Below are 21,883 nucleotides of genomic sequence, written 5' to 3' on the forward strand. Positions count from 1 at the left end.
AGTGAGGCAGCTAAGGAACAAGGGCTGATCAGGAGTAAAGCCACAGGTGAACGATGAATGGCCCCTCCCAGAGGGAATAAAAGAGGAGCGAAAGGGGAGTGGAGTTTGCAGGAGACCATTAGTTCATTCCTGCCTTCTTGCCAAGTCTTGCGGCGTCTGAAAGATATCGGCCTGGCTTCTCTCCAAGCCTGATAAAGGTTGGTCATTGGGAACTCTCTTGAAAGACTGTGGGAGAGGAAAGACTTTGCTGGAGAGGAATTCACTGTCAATTAAATAAAAGGGATTCATCGGGACGAGGACTCGGTTTCGTGGCTTTTGGGGAAGCCTAGGTCAAAACACCTGAACTTCTTTTGAAATGTTTTGGGCAAAGAGCATCTCGTGTTCCTTTAATCTTACTAGCCTGAGTTTAGAATTTCCCCATGGTGGTTGACTCTACTTCGCCTGGTTAAATCTGGGAGTCCATCAAAAGTCTTTGACTTCAATGCTTGGAAGTCCCAGCTGTGATCCGGCCAGGCGAACCCCACCACAGGTTCTATGGGAGATAGCGCTCTGCTCTTCACGCCTCACAATGCTGCTGAAATGGAGGGCCTGGATTTATGTCGTTGTGTGTTTTCTTCTCAAGGCGAAACCCACAACCTTCAAACCCTCCACACCATCTTATCCACCGGGTCGCCTCTCAAGCCTCAAAGTTATGAGTACGTCTACAAGCACATCAAGAGCGGTGTCCTCCTGGGCTCTATTTCAGGTACCAAAAAGTTTTGTGCATCCGTCATCTTCTCCACGCCCGTCTTGCTTTCTTTCTTTTTACCTAAATTAGCTCAACCGTTTTCTTTATTGGTTAGACTGATAGTCGGTCAGAGTTTCTTGCATAAATTCAAATCCAGAAAGCACACACAGATAACTGATTCAGCTGGATTCATTAACTTCTTTATATAGGTAAGAATAGATGAATAAATATACAATACCAACAGGTGATCCTTCCAAGTAAACACAAGGCAGGAGAGTAACAGGCAAACACAAGCAGTTGGCTTCATTTCAGCAGGTAAGCCCAGGGAGACTGCTAGTTTACTTCTCAGAGCAGCAGACAGCTCAAGTTTCTGTTTCAATTCTCTGCACAGACTCAGATCTGTTTAAGCTCTCATTGGCTGACTTAGTTGCTAAGCCTATTCATTGGTTGACCTTGTTCCCATGTCTCTCCCAGTCATGAATATTTTAACATAGCCTGCCTCTAATTTTGACAAACTGAAGTAGGTGGGCTGGGAATGAGTGACTGGCTCAAAGATGCCTCTGGAGAGACCAATGCGACATCTGGAGATGGTTAGTTGACGCTTCACATTTTGTGCAAGCTTAAGTGGCTAATATAATTCATTACTCCATGAATCTGTGGTTCAACTCATGGGCAGCATATGAAACGCAAGTTATTGGAGATCTATCCAATGTTGGGTGATTGGGACTGGCGGTAGTGGCCCTCCAGCAGTCGAATCAGATGAGGACGACGCGTGGGGAGTCAGGGTCAGCATCAGGGCAACCTGGGAGCTCCAAGGGGGAAGAGGGAATGGAGCTGGCAGAGGGAGAGAGACAGAGGTGGAGCCTGGGCTGTCCGTCAGGTGAAGAGTCAACAGCCTCCAGTTCTGGAGAAGAAGAAGAACAGCTGGGTCCAGTGCCTGACTTGCGGATGCGCAGAAGGCAGAGGAGAGGAGAGCAGTGGAAATCTATGGGCTGGTCCTTGGGACAAAAGAGCCACCGCTGTTACAGAAGCCCCACCCTAGTTCTGGAGATAAAAGTCAGGGGGTGGAGATGAATAGATGTGGCAGACAACTATTCATCTCCTTGCCGGACAAACCTCTTAGCCTGCTGTGTGTGTGAGAGAGAGACTTTTGCCGGGGCTGCTGGCGTATCTAATGAAGAAAACATTTTAACGACAGAGGGGTTGTCGTCTTTGGGAGCTGGGTCAGAACTCTGGCCCAAAGTCACCTTGTAGGGAACCAGAGTGTGTCTCTAGGCAGGACAGCACCTTCCCCATTACTCCACACTGGTTGTTTGGCTGAGAGACGCGAGGTAGCTCAAAGTCCCCGTGAACTTCTATGTTTGAAGATGAATTAGAACCGTAATGGCGAATCTTTCCGGGCGCGCCAGCCGTCGCCTGTTTCTCTTCCGGGTTCTGGCCAGCTGGTCTTCGCACGTGCGGGCATGCCAGAAACTGGAAGAGCAGCTCCCCTGCGCCCATGTGCGCTCCAGGAAGCTGAGCTTCCGGTTTCCGGTGCGCTAGTTGGTCTTTGTGAGGGCATACGCTGGGAACCGGAAGCTCAGTTTCCCGGTGCGCGCATGCCTGTTGGGGAACTGCTCTTCCATTTTCCAGTGCTCCCCTGCGCGCATGCATGCACTCTTCGTTTCGGCACTCAGGAAAGGTTCCCCAACACCAAACTCGAATCTCGATGTCTCCACCCTTAGTCCAACATTCACCTGGCTCTTAGGAGGTTCTTGGTGAGCATTGAATCTACCTAATTAAGTGTCGAGCTTTCTAATTGGCTCCCCAAGGATTAGGGTTGTCAACTGGACAAGCCACTAGAGACAAGTTCTGAGAGCTAGCTCTGATTGATGGGCTAACTGGAATCATCTCTAGATGTTGCGTCTACGATTTGCGGATTGAACATAGGAATCTTGACCCTTTGGTGAGCTGCCCTGACAAGATTTTCTCTCTCTTTCTTTCTCTCTCTCTCTCTCTCTCTCTCTCTCTCTCTCCCTCTCCCCCTCCCCCTCCCCCCCCCTCTCTCTCTCTCTGATTTTAGGAGGCACCGATATAGTTTCGTGTTTTATGGGTCATAATGTAACCATCCCGGTTTACAAAGGCGAGATCCAGGCGCGGAATCTTGCAATGGCGGTAGAAGCGTGGAATGAGCAAGGTAGGTCTGTTAGGGCCACCTCTGCCTCCTGCGTAATGGTTTCTTCCAAATCAGAGCCGTGAAAGTTCTAACAACTTATGAAGGGACTTCTAAGGATCATTACTCAAATGTCCTGTCCAGGTGGAGAAGGTTTGGCCACAGGAGCTGGACCTGTTTGATGGTCTTCAGTTGTTCTCTTCTCTGCTGTTTTCTTGCAGACGTTTCATGACCCAGATTGGTGACATCATCAGTGTTACAAGGGAGTGGGGATCTGCTCGCTGCTTTATACCCCAAATACAATAGCCCAATCAAGCAACTAGCAACTCAGTAAACAAAATTCTAATCAAGGAAACACCAACACAGTAATAGGACAAGCCGTTTGTCTATAAATAGAGAACAAAGCCTTCTCCCTTCTAGCACTGATGATGTTACGTAGTTGGGTGCAAGACACCAAGCTCAGAGAGTACCAAGGATCCCACAGTTGTCGTCCTCCCCCTTCCCCCCCTTTCTCCATTCGAGAAACCCCATTCCTGTTCTGAATTAAGCTTCCTGAGACAGTAAAAATCACACACTTAGTCCCAAAAACCTTCTCTTTATTTCAACGGCTGTGAATTATGTTCATTCACAGCTCGTAATGAGTCACAAATAGTTTGTAAAGAGTCCGATTTCTGGATAAGGCTGAGAAGCTCCCACTTTTATCACCCGTGAAATGCTGCCAAAGACCTAACTGCCAATTAGTTTTGCAAGGCCAAATGGAACACAGTCAAATGGAGCTTCATCTTTATTTCAACGGCTGTGAATTATGTTCATTCACAGCTCGTAATGAGTCACAAATAGTTTGTAAAGAGTCCGACAGAAGTCTGTGAAAGTCTTTTGGGATAAGGCTGAGAAGCTCCCACCTTTATCTCCCGTTAAATGCTGCCAAAGACCTAACTGCCAATTAGTTTTGCAAGGCCAAATGGAACACAGTCAAATGGGGCTTCAGAGTTTAAACTGTCCAGAATGAACAAAATTGCTTCCTCCAAAGGCTCATTTGCTCCTCTTTTATGTTTTATGCGACGGGCCAAGCCTTACTCTTGAGTCGGCCCTTTTGTCTTAATTGTTCTTGCCTTCTGGCAGCTCTGCGCATGCGCACACTGGGAACAGGCTCCCCCTGTTCCTCTTCCTCACTGATGTCCAACTCTGGAGGCTTCAGAGGCAGCACATAACTCCCAGATGGCCTTGGTCCCCTCTCTGCCTCTGATGCAGAGCCCTCGTCCGAGCCTTCCCCAGACGCCAGGACTGGCTCATGTTCCACCCGAACCTCCTCACTGTCTGAATCAGCTGCTAGCTCTGGCGGACCATAACAATTCTCCATTTCCTTCTAGCACTGATGATGTTATGTAGTTGGGTCATGAAACGTCTGCGAGAAAACCACTCAGCTCAGAGAGCACCAAGGAACCCACAGATATTCCCTTCTGTTGGGTCATGAAACGTTTGTAGGAAAACCAGTAAACTCTGAGAGTACTAAGGATCCCACAGGCCTCTTCTTCTTCCTCCTCCTCCTCCTTTTCTCCATTCTAGAAACCCCACTCCCTTTTAGCACTGATGATGTTATGTAGTTGGGTCATGGAACGTCTGCAAGAAAACCACCAAACTCCGAGAAAAAGACCGCACAGTTCAACTCTTGAGCTACAAATATTCCTTTTGGTCTACTGGCCACTTAAATTGGTAAATTGGACTGATGAGAGACAGGACTACCCATGTCAAGGAAGTAACCTCCGCTATGGTCAGCCGAGAAACGGAAGCAGGTGTCCCTCAGCAGAGCTGACGTAAGCCCTGTGCAAACAGTGAAGCAATGCTTAACTTCCTGCAAGGGGGAAAATAACCCTTTTATTTGATTTTTCTTCTTCTTCCAACTAGGAGAACCTGTTTGGGGAGAAAGCGGTGAGTTGGTTTGCACCAAACCTATGCCTTGCCAACCCACCCATTTTTGGAACGATGAAAACGGCAACAAATACCGAAAGGCGTATTTTTCCAGATTTTCAGGTATGTGGAGAGAGATCCATAACCTTCAAGCTGAGATTCCCAAAGGTGCTTTTTTCAAGAGGCAACGGGACTTTCTTGTTTTTTGTCTTTTGAAGATGTTTCACTTCTCACCCAAGAAGCTTCTTCAGCTCTGACTAGATGGTGGGGAATGGAAGGATTGATATTCCTTGCAGACGGCTGGTCATTTGCATCCTTTTAGAGGGTCTTTAAAGCACTTGGAGGTTTCTCTGTGTCCTCAGGGTCACCTGAGTGGTGCAAATGGTTCTTGTAGTCTGCAATTTTTTCCTCTGGAAATCCATTCCTCCTCCCACACCATTCAAAGAGTTTGCATCCCAAATTATATGACTAAAAGTCTGTAGAGATTCTCAGTCCTCCAGGCCATGGTTGTCCCATGGTTGTGCTTTTTCAGGAGGCAACGGGACTTTCTGGTTTTTTCTTTGAAGACGTTTCTCTTCTCATCCAAGAAGCTTCTTCAGCTCTGACTGGATGGTGGGGAATGGAAAGATTTATATTCCTTGCTGGTCATTTGCATCCTTTTAGAGGGCCGTTGAGGCCACTTGGAGGCTTATTTGTGTCCTCAGGGTCACCCGAGTGGTGCAAATGGTTCCTGCAATCTGCAATTTTTCTCTCTCTGGAAATCCATTCCTACTCCCACCCCATTCAAAGGGTCTTCATCCCAAATGGTATAGCCAAAAAGTCTTTGTAGAAAAAAAATTGCAGACTACAGGAACAATTTGAACCACTGGTGGCCCTGAGGACACAGACAAACCTCCAAGTGACCTTCTGAAAAGGAGGCAAATGACCAGCTGTCTGCAAGGAGTACCAATCCTTCCATTCCCCACCATCCAAGTCAGAGCTGAAGAAGCTTCTTGGATGAGAAGCGAAACGTCTTCAAAGAAAATGTATGTTTAGCTTAAGAGAAAGAAGGACTAGGGGAGACATGATAGCAGTGTTCCAATATCTCAGGGGTTGCCCCAAAGAAGAGGGAGTCAAGCTATTCTCCAAAGCACCCGAGGGTAGAACAAGAAGCAATGGGTGGAAACTAGTGAAGGAGAAAAGCAACTTAGAACTGAGGAGAAACTTCCTGACAGTTAATACAATTAATCAGTGGAACAGAAGTTGCCTCCAGAAGTTGTGAATGCCCCAACACTGGAAGTCTTTAAGAAGATGTTGGATAGCTATTTGACTGAAACGGTATAGGGTTTCCTACCTAGGCAGGGGGTTGGACTAGAAGACCTCCAAGGTCCCTTCCAACTCTGCTATTGTATTGTACTGTATTGTATTGTATTGTATTGTATTGTAAAAACCCAGAAAGTCCAGCTGCCTCCTGAAAAAAAAGCACTTTTGGGACAATCATGACCTGGAGGACTGAAATTGTCTACAGACCTTTAAGCTGAGTACGTGTGTGTAGGTGTGTGTTTGCTTTGCAGCCTTCTAGTGCCTTTACAGTAAACTAATACTTGAACACACCCATCAACAATTGCCGCGAGGACCAATATTTGCCCAGGGAATTGCCAATCTGATAGGGCCGACCTCTGGATCCTTGCCTCTATTTGACTTTCTGATTTCCTTTCGCTCTGCCAGCAAAAGAGGAGAGAGTGTCATTCCTTTCCCCCTTTAAACATCTTTTTCTGGCTTCTGAAACGAGCTGGTTTCTAACCGGGTTTTATTTTGCAATGCAAAGAGAGAGAGAGAGAGAGGCCGGCAGCTCCTGTGGCTGTGACGATGTCGCCCGTCAGGTATCACAACACTCCTCTTTTGTCTCTTCCGACACGCACAACCCGAGCTGCGATGGTGTTTCCCCCGTTTGCAAACCTCTGAAAGGCAGTGGTGGGAAACTCTCATGGGGAGGCGGGGGGCGGAGGAGAGATTTTTCTGATGATGTCAAAGCAACTTTCCTCTTTAGTCTCTACCGACATACAAGTAGAATATAGAATATAGAATAGAATAGAAAGAATGAGCTGGAAGGGACCTTAGAGATCTTCTAGTCCAACCCCTTGCTCAATCAGGAGACCGTGTACTATTATAGACTATCTTTACTTAAAACCTCCAGTGATGAAGCCCCCACAACCTCTGGAGGCAAGCTCTGTGAAGGAGGGGGAGTTCGCCCCCCCTAAATTAATGAGGTGCTGGATCTTGGCATTCCTTGTAGCATATTTCCGAATAAGCAGAAAATAAAACCCGAAAACATATTCTAATGAACAACTTTAATATAAGATAAAATAAAATACAAATCTTACTATCTAAATCTTACGTTTTGGCAAGAGCTATGTTGCCCACCTCCTTCGGCGGGGGAACGGAAGATCAGAAGGAAAGTAAAGAATGTGTGACGTATTATGAGACATGCGCATTAATCATTGTCAGATAAGAAACAATCCAGTCTACTGTATAACTCAGAATATAAACACAAGTTGACAAACCAATTAACGCAGTGACAAGCTCTTCCACTGATTAATTTTTCTCACTGTTAGGAAAATTCTCCTTAGCTCTAGGTTGCTTCTCTCCTTGATTAGTTTCCACCCATTGCTTCTTGCCCTCATGTGCTTTAGAGAATAGCTTGACTCCCTCTTCTTTCTGGCAACCTCTGAGATATTGGAACACTTCTGTCATGTCGCCCATAGTCCTTCTTTTCATCAGACTAGACCCCTGGATGGTAAACCTATGGCAGGGGTGACAGAGAGGGCACTCTCTGTGGGCACATGCGCTGTCACCAGCTACTCTTCTGCTTCCCGGCATGTACCTGTGCACTGATCAGCTGTCTCCGGAAAAACGAGGCTGTTTTTAGGCTGTTTTCCAATGGTCCAGCACCCGCAAAGACCAGCTTGCGGCCTTACAAAAACACTGAAAACATCCTGAAAAACGGCCCCCCAAACAGGCATGTGCGACGCTCTGGCCACCTTATCTTTGGTGCTCCGGAGCGCACACCTGCCTGTGCATTTTGGTTTGGGCACTCTGTGCCAAAAGGGTTCGCCATCACTGGATTAGACAGTGCACAACCGGAGCATGTAATTCTTCCAAAGGCTGCAAGACCGTGACGTGGTGGCGCTTAAAATAATAATAATAATGTTTTTGTGAAGATTTGACTGACCACCTTGTGGGTTTTTCCTGGACAGGTGTTTGGGCCCACGGAGACTACTGCAAGATTAACCCCCAGACGGGCGGGATTATCATGCTAGGCCGCAGGTGAGCTTGTCACTCAGAGGTGACCCTTTGGGAAAACGTCTGTCTGGATCCCGATGGGTTGAAGGAAGGATGAAAAGGACCAGGCATCCATCTTGGAGTGGAAAGTTCTGGATTTAATTTCCTGGCAATTTGGGGTTGTGTGTGTGTGTTGGGGAGGTCAGTCGGTCTGATTTGCAGTTCAGGATAGCGTGGTCGGAGGGGATCTATAGATCCTTCTCTTTCTTTGATCTGCTTTCCGTTTTTGGAACGAAACTTGGAATATCTAGGGAATATCTGTGATATTCAACTCGCAAAGCATCCCTGACCTGCTCTCGAGTTGCCATAGGAAACAGATGAATCGGCACGGCAGCAAGAGACAGATGCACATTCCAGGCTTACCTCTCTCAAGGCTGTCTCCCAGGTTTACTTACAGCGGCAGGAGGGGAGTGATCTCTACAACCCGTGAAATTGCGAATGTGATTGATGACACACCCTGGGGGAGGGGGGGGGGAATAGGGTCATGATTGGGGCCCTAAATTACGTGGGGTCAGAGCTGACCCTGACACTAAATATCTGAAATATCCAGAGAAGGCTGCTATAACGCCCTCTGCAAATAGGAGCTTGCTTCTGATGGGAACCCGTACAGGTAGTCCTTGACTTACAACAGTTCGTTTAGCGACCATTCAAAGTTACAAAGGCACTGGAAAAAGTGACTTGTTACCGTTTTTCAACACTTAACCATTGTGCCACAGTGGCGCAGGGGTTAGAGTTGCAGTACATATTGATGTCTATGATTACGCATGCTTTTGCCTCAGATCTTGCTTTGCTTAGCTGCTTTCTACTCATAACCAGTAAAAGTACTCTTAATTCTGCAAAATGGAGTTGAGTGGTTTCTTTCTTGGTTACTGATGGAGGCTGCCCTGACATACCCAAACAAACAACATGCAGACTAATTTGCATCTCATAAAAAGGGATTTAAAGATCGTCTGTGTTCTGACAGGCGATCACAAATCAAAGCGTAACGGGCGATGTCTCCTCGTATGGGGACGACACGTTTGAACCAAATCGCCACCCTCAGAGCTCAAACCAACAAGACTAATATTCCCAAAGATATTTTGATGAAATTCTTCCCTAAGGATTTGGGGGCTTGGGGTGGGGGCTCACTTAACCCAATGGGCTTCCTGGCAAAGCAAGAGGGATGGCATCCATTGTTGCCACTTCGCGGAACCGTAATGATTCGAATCCCTAGCGCCACGTAACGGAGTGAGCTCCCGTGACTTCTGCCAATCTAGCAGTTCGAAAGCACATAAAAAATGCAAGTAGAAAAATAGGGGCCACCTTTGGTGGGAAGGGAACAGCGTTCCGTGCGCCTTCGGTGTTGAGTCATGCCGGCCACATGACCACGGAGACGTCTTCGGACAGTGCTGGCTCTTCGGCTTTGAAACGGAGATGAGCGCCGCCCTCTAGAGTCAGGAACGACTAGCACATATGTGCGAGGGGAACTTTTACCTTTCCCTTTAATGATTCTTTTCTGCTCATCTCTGTTTTTCTAGCGACGGCACGCTGAATCCGAGCGGAGTAAGGTTTGGCAGTTCGGAGATCTATAACATTGGTAAGTGGAGTTTGATTTCTGTCAGCCCCTCCAGTTTCGGGGAATGGTTATTTATTGATATAGAAGGACTAAGGGTGACATGACAGCTGTATTCCAGTATTTGAGAGGCAGCCACAAAGAGGAGGGTGTCAAATTATTTTCCAAAGCACCAGAAGACAAGACACAACGGATGGAAACTAAACAAGGAGAGGAGCAACTTTGAATTAAGGGGAAACTTCCTAACAGTGAGGACAATTAACCAGTGGAACAGCTTGCTACCAGAAGTTGTGTGTGCTCCATCATTGAAGGTTTTTAAGGGAGAGACTGGACCGCCACTTGTCTGGGATGATATAAGTTCTCCTGTCTTGAGCAGTGGGTTGGACTAGAAGACCCCCAAGGTCCTTTCCAACCTTTTTACAGATAGTCCTCGACTGACGGCAATTCATTTAGTGACCGTTCGAAAGTTACAACGGCATTGAAGCAAGCGACTTACGGCCAGTTTTCACACAACGACTGTCACAGCATCCCTGTCGTCGCCTCATTTACATTTGGGTGCTCGACAACTGGCTCACATTTATGACGGTTGCTGTATCCCGGGGACCCCCTTTTGCGACCTCATTTTGCCCACCTCGGAAGGATGGGAGGCTGAGTCAACCTTGAGCCAGTCAGGATCGAACTGCTGGCAGTGGGCAGAGTCAGCCTGCAAGAGTGCATTCTAACCATTGTGCAAAGGAAGGAAGGAAGGAAGGAAGGAAGGAAGGAAGGAAGGAAGGAAGGAAGGAAGGAAGGAAGGAAGGAAAGGGAAAAGGAGGAGCAATAGCAATAGCACTTAGACTTATATACCACTTCACAGTGCTTTCCAGCCCCCTCTAAGCGGTTTACAGAGTCAGCCTCTTGCCCCCAACAATCTGGGTCCTCATTTTACCCACCTCGGAAGGACAGAAGGCTGAGTCAACCTTGAGCCTGGTGAGATTCGATCTGCCAAATTGCAGTCAGCTGGCAGTCAGCAGAAGTAGCCTGCAGTACTGCACTCTAACCACTGCACAGGAAGGGAGGGAGGGAGAGAGGAAGGAAGGAGAAAAGAAAGAACAATCGCAATAGCACTTAGACTTATATACCGCGTCACAGGGCTCTACAGCCCTCTCTGAGCGATTTACAGAGTCAGCCTCTTGTCCCCCAACAATCTGGCTCCTCATTTTACCCACCTCGGAAGGACGGATGGCTGAGTCAACCATGAGCTGGTTAGAATTGAACTACTGTCAGTAAACAGAATTATCCTGCAATACTGCATTCTAACCACCATGCAACCTGGAAGGAAGGAAGGAAGGAAGGAGGGAGGGAGGGAGGGAAGGAAGGAAGGGCAATAGCACTTAGACTTATATACCACTTCACAGTGCTTCCCAGTCCTCTCTAAGCGGTTTACAGAGTCAGTCTTTTGACCCCAACAATCTGGGTCCTCATTTTATCCACCTCAGAAGGAGGGAAGGCTGAGTCAGCCTTGAGCCTGGCGAGATTTGAGCTGCCAAATTGCAGGCAGGAACCGGCAGTCAGCAGAAGTAGCCTGCAGTACTGCACTCTAACCACTGTGCCCCTGTGGCTCTTACAAGCCCTTATGGCTTTTAACTGTGCCGGAGAGGTCTGCAGCTCCGCTTATCCGAATGGCGCCATTGCAAAGGCTCCTGCATCCTCCATTTTCAAGGCCCTCTGAACATCTGGTGCGAGCTTCCTCCCCCTCCCTCCCCAGCAGTGCTGAGCTGTCCCCAGGGAAGAAGGAACCACACAGAAGCACTGTCTTCTGGGCATCGTCCTTTCGCTGCGCACGGCAGCCATAACTCTTGGGTGGGCACAAAGAGGTTGTCAGGACCCTGGGATGGATGGGCGGGCGAGTGAATCAAAGCACTGTTTGGCTTGAATTCCCCCCTCTGTGGGAGCAATTTCAAAGGCCTTTCTCCCACCCCCCAAACCCACTCTTCTGGATTATTTTATCCTCTTTTTATTTTCTTCAAGTGGCCTTTTGTCTTCCCCCCCCCCAAAATAAGACCCTCCTATCTATCTTATCTATCTATCTATCTATCTATCTATCTATCTATCTATCTATCTATCATCTATCTATCTATCTATCATCTATCTATCTATCTATCTATCTATCATCTATCTATCTATCAATCATCTATCTCATTCTATCTATCTATCTATCAATCATCTATCTATTTATCATCTATCTATCTATCTATCTATCATCTATCTATCTATCAATCATCTATCTATTTATCATCTATCTATCTATCATCTATCTATCTATCTATCTATCTATCTATCATCTATCTATTTATCATCTATCTATCTATCTATCTATCATCTATCTATTTGTCATCTATCTATCTATCTATCTATCTATCTATCATCTATCTATCATCTATCTACCTACCTACCTACCTACCTACCTACCTACCTACCTACCTACCTGTATGCTGTCTGTCTCTATTTATCTATCTATCTATCTATCTATCTATCTATCTATCTATCTATCTATCTATCTATCTATCTATCTATCTATCTATCTATCTTCTATATTGTATCTACTGTCTGTCTGTCTGTCTGTCTGTCTGTACCTACCTACCTGCCTACCTACCTACCTACCTACCTACCTACCTACCTACCTACCATCTATCTGTATCTACTGTCTGTGTGTCTGTCTGTCTCTATCATCTATCTATCCTATCCTATGCAGTCTTTTTGATACAGTATATTCATATCATTTACCTACCTACCTATCGATCCAAATGAAGATATTCCTGGAAACTGGGTTTTCAAGGAAATCAAAACCAATGTGGTATAGCTTAACCTCCTCCCTTCTTCCAGGCCTCTTATATATTGGCTTCTATATTGGCTCAGTCCTATGAACCTTCTCCACATATTTCAGCATTTTTCCCAAGGAAAATAGTGCTTTCTTTTTCCCCATCCATCCTACTTTTTACAAAGAGGCCTTGATTTCCAACCACAATTGGGAGTGGAATTTGTAATGTAAGTCATTGCAGTCATAAATTTGAGTCAGCATATGACCGGATCCAATTTTACAACTATTTTACTGCTGTCATAAGTCAAGTCATGTGATCGTAGATGTGAATTCTGCCTAACGAATAGTGGGGTTGTTTTGCCGGAAATTGGCAAAAAACATTGCAAATCCTGATTATGTGAGAGTAGGATGTTGCAACTGGTCGTAAAAGCCAAATTGCACACACATGGCAGTTGTAAATTAGAATTTAGGTTGTGACTGACTTTTTCAGAAGCTGCTGTTAATTCAAATTGTTGTTAACAAATGTGTATAAGTCAAGGACTGGGAAAGTCCTCTTAAGAATCGTGTCTGGTATTTTATATAGCTTTGTGGCAGAGGGAAGATTTGGTTTAGCATTAAGGTATCTTTCCAATCGTTGTTTTTAAGATTCTTGCTCTGTTATGGCCAAGGATTGGGTTGCTGAGAGCATCCAATCCTTAAGATTTTGGAGAACAGCAGATTGGAGAAGATAATCCATGGGGCACTCCAAGATGGATGGGTTTCCCCAACTTCAGTGTTCGGTTGGCATGCAATTCCCTAAACCCTGGAGAACGTCACGTTGGAGAAGACCATTGGTGATACATTGCAAGGTGGACTTTCTCAACCTCAGTGCACAAAACAGATGGGCTTCTCCAACGTGACGAGGTCTTCAGAACGTCAAGTTGAGCAACACCAAGCTAGACCATCCATTCTTAGTGTTGTGGCCAGTCGGCTGCCGGCCCCTCCAGCAGCTGAATCAGAGGAGGGGGAGTCAGAGTCAGCATCAAGGAAACCTGGGAGCTCTGAGGGGGAAGAGGGAATGGAGCTGTCAGAGAGAGAGAGGGAGGGGGAGGGGGGGAGACAGACAGAGGCGGAGCCTGAGCCGTCCATCAGCCCTCAGATGGAGAGTCAACAACCCCCAGGTCTGGGGGTAGCTGATTAGGAAGAGGAACAGCTGCCTGATGTGCAAAAGGCAGAGGAGAGGAGAGCAGTGGAAATCTATGGGCCGGACCTTGGGACACAAGAGCCACTGCGGCTAACAAAGCCCCACCCTAACTCTGGGGATAAAAGGCAGGGGGTGAAGATGAATAGAAGTGGCAGAAAACAATCTTTTGAGTTAACTTCAGAGGGTTTGTCGTGTTTTGGAGCCCGAGTCAGGACACTTTGGGCTCTGAAATTTTCAGAATTATCCGCCGGGATTCCTGCGATTCAGATGCTTCACCCACCCCCTCGTTTCTCCTTCAGTGGAAGCCTTCGAGGAAGTCTCCGACAGCCTCTGCGTCCCACAGTACAACGAACACGGCGAGGAAAGGGTGGTCCTTTTCTTGAAGATGGGCACCAACCACGAGTTCAGGCCCGATTTGGTGAAGCGAATCAGGGAAGCGATACGGGTGGCCCTTTCCGCTCGGCACGTGCCCAGTCTTATTCTGGAAACAGGCGGGATTCCGGTATGTTCTTAATTTTTTTCTGACCAAGGAAGGGGAGGAATAGGAAAAAAGAAAGGATGGAAGGAAGGCATAGGAAAACAGGATGGGAGGGAGGGAGGGAGGGAGAAAGGAAGGAAGAAGGAAGGAAGGAAGGAACAGGAAAAAAAGGATGCATGAAAGGAAGGAATAGGAAAAAAGAAAGGAAGGGAGGAATAGGAAAAAAGAAAGGATGGAAAGAAGGCATAGGAAAACAGGATGGATGGGAAGGAGGGAGAAAGGAAGAAGGAGAAGAGGGAAGGAAGGAATAGGAAAAAAGGATGCATGAAAGGAAGGAATAGGAAAAAAGAAAGGAAGGGAGGAATAGGAAAAAAGAAAGGATGGAAAGAAGGCATAGGAAAACAGGATGGGAGGGAGGGAGGGAGAAAGAAAGGAAGAAGAAGGAAGGAAGGAACAGGAAAAAAAGGATGCATGAAAGGAAGGAATAGGAAAAAAGAAAAGATAGATAGGTGGAAGGAAGGAATAAGAAAAAAGGATGGATGGGAGGGAGAAAGGAAGAAAGAAGAAGGAAGGAAGGAATAGGAAAAAAAGGATGGATGGGAGGGAGGGAGAAAGGAAAGAAAGAAGGAAGGAAGGAATAGGAAAAAAGGATGCATGAAAGGAAGGAATAGGAAAAAAGAAAGGATGGAAGGAAGGAATAGGAAAAAAGAAAGGATGGATAGATAGATGGAAGGAAGGAATAGGAAAAAAAGGATGGATGGGAGGGAGGGAGAAAAGGAAGAAGAAGGAAGAAAGGAATAGGAAAAAAAGGATGCATGAAAGAAGGAATAGGAAAAAAGAAAAGATAGATAGGTGGAAGGAAGGAATAAGAAAAAAGGATGGATGGGAGGGAGAAAGGAAGAAAGAAGAAGGAAGGAAGGAATAGGAAAAAAAGGATGGATGGGAGGGAGGGAGAAAGGAAAGAAAGAAGGAAGGAAGGAATAGGAAAAAAGGATGCATGAAAGGAAGGAATAGGAAAAAAGAAAGGATGGAAGGAAGGAATAGGAAAAAAGAAAGGATGGATAGATAGATAGATGGAAGGAAGGAATAGGAAAAAAAGGATGGATGGGAGGGAGGGAGAAAAGGAAGAAGAAGGAAGAAAGGAATAGGAAAAAAAGGATGCATTAAAGGAAGGAATAGGAAAAAGGAAAAGATGGAAGGAAGGAATAGGAGAAAAAGGATGGATGGAAGGGAGGGAAGGAGAAAGGAAAGAAGAAAGGATTGAAGAAGGAAGGAAGAGGAAGGAAGAAAAAGAATGGAAGGAAGAAAAGAAAGGATGGAAGGTAGGAAGAGAAAAAAAGATTTAAAAGAAAGGAAAGAAAGGGGAAGAAAGAAAGAGAAAAGAAAGAGGCACTACCTTGGAATGACAATCAACTAAGAAGCAATTATTTTTCCGCTGCCCACACATGCTTAGGCATCTTTTCATTTTTTGCAAATTCGGATTGGAAAGCTATAAATAGTTTATCCGTGTCGCTTAGCAACATCCCTATGGGCCTTTCATATTCAATAAGACTCACTTGGTCTTCCTGTAAGGAAAGAAGAGCAAATCCCGGATAAAAACAACAGAAGCCGTTTTATAAACCTTTGTCAGGGAAAAGTCTTGGCGAGTTCTTAGCGGTGCCAAATAAAGGGACTTCAGAGGGATCAGCCTTTGGAAAGCAGCTGCCTTTCGTGTGGCCTCCGTTTGCTGAATCGAAAGAGGAATAAAATGCACAAAATAGTTTTGAGAACCACAGCAAAAAGGCCAGAGCTGTAACTTGAAACTGGGTACAGTTGGAGACAATTTTTCTCCCCGTTTTCTCCTGGGTGTTCCTTATTTTTTTACTTCAAGCTTAAGTGGATCGCTCATGAAACGCCATCATAAGCTGCAGGAAAAAAATATGTTGAAGGAAGGGAGGGAGGTGAGAGAAAGGAAGGAGCAGAGAAGGAGAAATAAGAGAAAAAGGAAGGAAAGGAGGAAAGCAAAGAAATAGGAAGGGGGATAGAGATGAAGGAAGGCAGGGACCATGAGAGAGGAAAGGAGGAGAGAAATAAGGGAGCAGAGAGACAAAAGAAAGGGAGGGAGAGGGAGAGAAAGGAAGGAAGAAGGAGAAATAAGAGGAAATGAGGAGAGGAGAAAAGGTGAATAAGAGAAGAAAGGAAAAGAGGAAGAAAAGAAAAGAAATAGGAAGTGGGCTAGAGATGAAGGGAGAACCATGAGAGAGGAAGGAAGGAGAGAAATGAGGGAAGAGTGAAAGGAAGGAAGGAAAGAAGGGCCAGAGGCTGAGAGGAGAGAAATAAGAGACAGAAAAGGAAGAAAGGGAGGTAGGTGAAAGCGCGCAAGGAAGATAGAAGGATAAATAAGTGGGAGAAAAGGAAGGAAAGGAGAGAAGGGGTGAGTGAAGGAAGGGAAAGAGGAAAGAAGGAAGACATAGAGGGATAGAGATGAAGAAAGGAACCATGGGAGCGGAAGAAAGGAGAGAAATAAGGGAAGAGAGAAAGGAAGGAAGGGAAGAAGGGCCAAAGGGGGAGAGGAAGGGAGGAGAGAAGGATAAATAAGTGGGAGAAAAGGAAGGAAAGGAGGAGAGAAGGGAAGGTGAGTGAGGAAAGGAAGGAAGGAAAAGAGGAAAGAAAAGAAATAGGAAGGGGGATAGAAATGAAAGAGGGGAGAAAGAAGGGAGGGAGACAGAGAGAAAGGAAGGGAGGAGAGGAAAGAAAAGAAAAGGAAGGAGTGGGTAGGGCAAGAGAAAAGAAAGGAAGAGAAAGAGAGAAAAGAAGGAAAGGGGGAGGGAGGGAAATAACCTAGGGCTTTTAAACTCTTAAATCTCGGCTGCTTTGTCTGGACAAAGCTTTGTCAATTCTCAAGAGTTCCCCAGCAGGTATGATGAAGGCTGCAGATCTCTGGGATTTGAAGTCCAAACAGCTTAAAGTGGTCAAGTTGGGAAAAACGCAGCTTTAAATCATTAACTTTGATCAAGCTACAGGGGCACTTTTTACAGACAAACCTGACAGAAGCAACGGGTGGAAACTAATCAAGGAGAGAAGCAACTTAGAACTGAGGAGAAAAATTTCCTCACAGTTAGAACAATTAATCAGTAGAACAGAATTTGCCTCCAGAAGTTGTGAATGCTCCAACACTGGAAGGTTTTAAGAAGATGTTGGATAGCCATTTGTCTGAAGTGATGTAAGGTTTCCTGCCTAAACGGGGTTGGACTAGAAGACCTCCAAGGTCCCTTCCAGCTCTGTTTATCCTATCCTTTCCTATCCTATCCTCTTCCTATCCTATTCTATCCTATTTATTTTACATTCTATTCTATTCGTTTTACATTCTATTCTGTTCTATTCTGTTCTATTCTAGTCTTTCTATATTCTATTCTATTCATTTTACATTCTATTCTATTATTTTATGTTATGTTATATTCTATTCTTTCTATATTCTATTCTATTCATTTTACATTCTATTCTATTATGTTATGTTATATTCTATTCTTTCTATATTCTATTCTATTCATTTTACATTCTATTCTATTATGTTATATTCTATTCTTTCTATATTCTATTCTATTCTGTTCATTTTACATTCTATTCTATTATGTTATGTTATATTCTATTCTTTCTATATTCTATTCATTTTACATTCTGTTCTATTATGTTATATTCTATTCTATTCTTTCTATATTCTATTCTATTCTGTTCATTTTACATTCTATTCTATTATGTTATGTTATATTCTTTCTATATTCTATTCTATTCATTTTACATTCTATTCTATTATGTTATATTCTATTCTATTCTTTCTATATTCTATTCTATTCTGTTCATTTTACATTCTATTCTATTATGTTATGTTATATTCTATTCTTTCTATATTCTATTCTATTCATTTTACATTCTATTCTATTATGTTATATTCTATTCTATTCTTTCTATATTCTATTCTATTCTATTCATTTTACATTCTATTCTATTATGTTCTATTCTATTCTTTCTATATTCTATTCTATTCTGTTCATTTTACATTCTATTCTATTATGTTATGTTATATTCTATTCTTTCTATATTCTATTCTATTCATTTTACATTCTATTCTATTATGTTATATTCTATTCTATTCTTTCTATATTCTATTCTATTCTGTTCATTTTACATTCTATTCTATTATGTTATGTTATATTCTATTCTTTCTATATTCTATTATATTCTATTCCAGTGGTTCTCAACCTGTGGGTCGGGACCCCTTTGGGGGGCGAATGACCCTTTCACAGAGGTTGCCTAAGACCATCTGAAAACACATATTTTCAAAAAAAATAGGGAATGGTTGGGGGTCACTACAACATGAGAAACTGCATTAAAGGATCGTGGCATTAGGAAGGTTGAGAACCACTGTTCTGTTCTATTCTATTCTATTCTATTCTATTCATTTTACATTCTATTCTATTCTATTCTATTCTATTCGTTTTACATTATATTCAATTCAATTCCATTCTATTCTATTCTTTCTATATTCTATTCTATTTTATTAGCAACAAAACTGGGCAGTCCTTTCATTGTCTTCTTTCTTCTGCTTTCTCCCGACTTCTTCCTCCCCCCTCAGTACACCATCAACGGAAAGAAGGTGGAAGTGGCCGTCAAACAGGTCATCGCCGGCAAGGAAGTGGCCAAGCGGGATATCTTTTCTAACCCGGAGACGCTCGATCTCTACCGCAATATTCCTGAGCTGCAGGATTTTTGAAGGAACCTCGTCTCTTCCCGTCTCTTGGTGTGTGAGTGTGTGTCTCTCCGTGTGTTTGCGAGCGTATCGGCTTATATCCGGTGTATATAATACGTATATGGATGATATCCATAAAAGAAAATCGACTCGATCCACCTTCTTTCCAGACGGGGACAGGAAAAATCTAATCTGATTTATACTGAGCGCTTTGGGAAATAAGAAGGGCTAACATTTAATCTGTATGGATTTGGGGATATCGGTCTCGCTTTACTTCCAGCTCAGAAAAATGGGAATCTGAACTCTAGGCAAAACCTTTCCCCAACCTAGGTGCTAAAGAATGGTTTTAAAAAATGTTTATCACTTTGAAAAGCAAAGATGAGTCTCGGAGGTGGGCGACACCAGGACGACTGAGAAAGAGAGCATAAAATGAATATTTTTGACAAATATTTCTCAGTGGGTAGGTGAGAAAAAACCGCTGGAAGAGCCACTCGTTGCTTGTCTCCAGGTGTGGGATTCGATCAGTTTGTATTGGTTTGGGCGAACCGGTTGCGGCAACGATCAGCTGGGAATGAACCGGTTCTCCCCGACGATCAGACAGGCCCGCTTGCCCGCGCTATTTCCCATCTTTATCTTTTCAGCTGATTCGCGCGGCAGAGCAGACTGCCGCGCGCATCAGCTGGGTTACTCCTCCAAAGAAACCCCAAAGTGAAGATTTCTTCAAACTGCGCGCAGCGCAAATCGCGCGAACCGGTTGTTAAATCGGGAGGATCTCACCCCTGTTTGTCTCGCTGCGGGTGGTTTGCAGGAAGCTTGAAGAGCATCTTCTCGGTTGAGGTGGAACATGGGTAAGAAGATAACGGAGTTAGCCTCCATCTTGGAAAAACAAGCTTTTTAATAATGTCCCCCCCGAATAATGTCCCCCCGGAATCCTTAACCCTACGTGACCAACTTTTCCCCTTGAGAAAAGTTTGCTAGGGCAGGTGAACATTTGTTTTGCTTTATTTTATTTTTTCTTTTAAAAGTAAGGGAGAGAGAGAGAGAGATGCACTTTTTATTTAACTTTTAAAAAACAAACAAGCTAAACCATTACAGGAACCAGCAACATTTTCAGGTCAACTTTGTAAAAAGGACTGGGATTTTGAAGAAAGATGAAAAGAGGTATGGGTTTTTTTGTGGTTTTTTCGGTTGTGGGTTTTGGGTTTTTTTTGGGGGTTGGTGATCTTTTGCTGGTGTTTCTTTTCATGCAACCCTCCAGTTGATGGTCTCAGTTCCAGGGGCCTGTGGGATGTTTTTTTTTTAAAAAAATAATCCAATCTGGTTTGGCACTTTTGGTGCAGGGTTTTGGTGGAGGATCAGAGTCTAGAATTAAAGTCTAGAATTAAAAGCAAAACTTTTTAAAATTCGAGGAAGCCTGTGGCGATATTAAGGTGTCTGGACTCGTTTTCAGAATTCCAGGGCACCTTAAAGTTGGCAACGGTTGAGAGACACAAAGGCAAAGATATTTCCAGGGCAATCATATATCTTCCGCGGCTGTGATCAGCCCCTCGTTTTTAAGAGTCACATTTTTTTTCCAACGGGCAGCAATTTTGAGCCCAGGATCTTTGATTCTAATTGAGGATACTTCATCAGTCAAGAATCCTTTTTAAACAGTTGTCTCCATGTGGCCAGGAGTTCCAAAGGCACTGACGAAAGCAACGCGTTGCATGTTTGTGAAGTCCTACGGAACCATACAAGATTTGCACTTAAAACGCCTGGGGGGGGGGAAACCCCCCCAGAAGCATTCACTTTGAGGTCAGGAATAAAGACTCTTATCCACGGTGCAGTGGGATGGCAGATCCATCTTCCACACCTGGCTGTTTGGAAGAGTTTGGAGTCCAGCAGTTTCTTGGATGGGGGAGCCCTATCCTTTCTCGTCCAAGTGTGAGAAAGTGATTGTGCAAGGTGCTTGTTTAAATGTGGGTGTAAACACAATTATTGGGTGGAGGGAGAATTCTAATAGGTGAGCTGTGACTCACCTGAATCTGATAGGAAGTCTCATGTGGTTTGAGGCTCGTGGCTAATATATATATATTATATAACTTTTTATTCCTTACTTTATTATTATTATTATTATTATTTTTAAATGAATTTTTTAAGGGCATAAAAGGACTAAAAATGTGGTCTGGGTGCTTTATTGGTTTGTCAATAACTCTTTTCTTCCCCTAATAAATGGTTACAAGACTACGGAGAGATGCCAATTAATTCCACGTTTCAAAAGAAAAATCTAAGTGTGAAAAGAACACGAAAGGGGGAAAAAATTGAATGAGTGGTGGGTAAATTGTCTTTCTGGGGTTTTTGCTTTTTATTTTTTAAGGGGGGAAAAAATCAAGCTATTGAGGGTGCTCTCTAATGTTTTACTGGATTGAAACTTAATAAAATACCAAATTCTCGCCTGTTTTGGTTTTTGTGTTGGTACCTGAACTCCGCACGGACTCCAAAGTCACAGAAATACGCCTCAGATCAATGGATGGATGGTTGGAAAGAAACTGTAAGGAAAACTTATGCAAGGAACTTATTTGTCTGTATATTTTTATGGACACTATGGATTTAGTGGCATAGTAGATTTTTATAGATAGTCCATGACGTACAGCAGTTCATTTAGTGACTGAAGTTACAACGGCACTGAAAAAAGTGACTTATGACCATTTCTCACACTTAGTAACTGTTGCAGCATCCCCATTACATGATCAAAATTCTCTCTGTCTCTCTTCCCTCCCTCTCTTCTTCTTCTTCTTCTTCTTCTTCTTCTTCTTCTTCTTCTTCTTCTTCTTCTTCTTCTTCTTCTTCTTCTTCTTCTTCTTCTTCTTCTTCTTCTTCTTCTTCTTCCTCCTCCTCCTCCTCCTCCTCCTCCTCCTCCTCCTCTTCTCCTCTTCCTCCTCCTCCCCCTCCCTCCCTTCCTTTCTCTTTCTTTCTCTTCCTTCCTTTCCTTTCCCTTCCTCTTTCTCCTTTTGTTTCTCTTCCTTTCTCTTCCTTCCTATTCTTTCTTTCATCCTT

At 44.2% G+C, this 21,883-nt stretch overlaps 1 protein-coding gene across 1 annotated transcript in view; it reads left to right on the forward strand.

Moving 5' to 3' along the window:
- Positions 1-21,279, forward strand: part of AACS (acetoacetyl-CoA synthetase) — a 58,196-nt gene extending 36,917 nt beyond the window's left edge. Inside the window, 7 exon segments of the mRNA XM_081966897.1 lie at positions 623-745; positions 2,790-2,903; positions 4,785-4,910; positions 8,024-8,093; positions 9,626-9,684; positions 13,943-14,145; positions 18,734-21,279. Of these exon segments, the coding sequence (XP_081823023.1) occupies positions 623-745; positions 2,790-2,903; positions 4,785-4,910; positions 8,024-8,093; positions 9,626-9,684; positions 13,943-14,145; positions 18,734-18,871 (833 nt within the window). The 3' untranslated portion in view covers positions 18,872-21,279.
- The last annotated feature ends 604 nt before the right edge of the window (positions 21,280-21,883 follow it).

This window comes from Natrix helvetica (genome assembly GCF_964273705.1).
Source record: "Natrix helvetica genome assembly, chromosome: 14".
Taxonomy (NCBI): Eukaryota; Metazoa; Chordata; class Lepidosauria; order Squamata; family Natricidae; genus Natrix; species Natrix helvetica.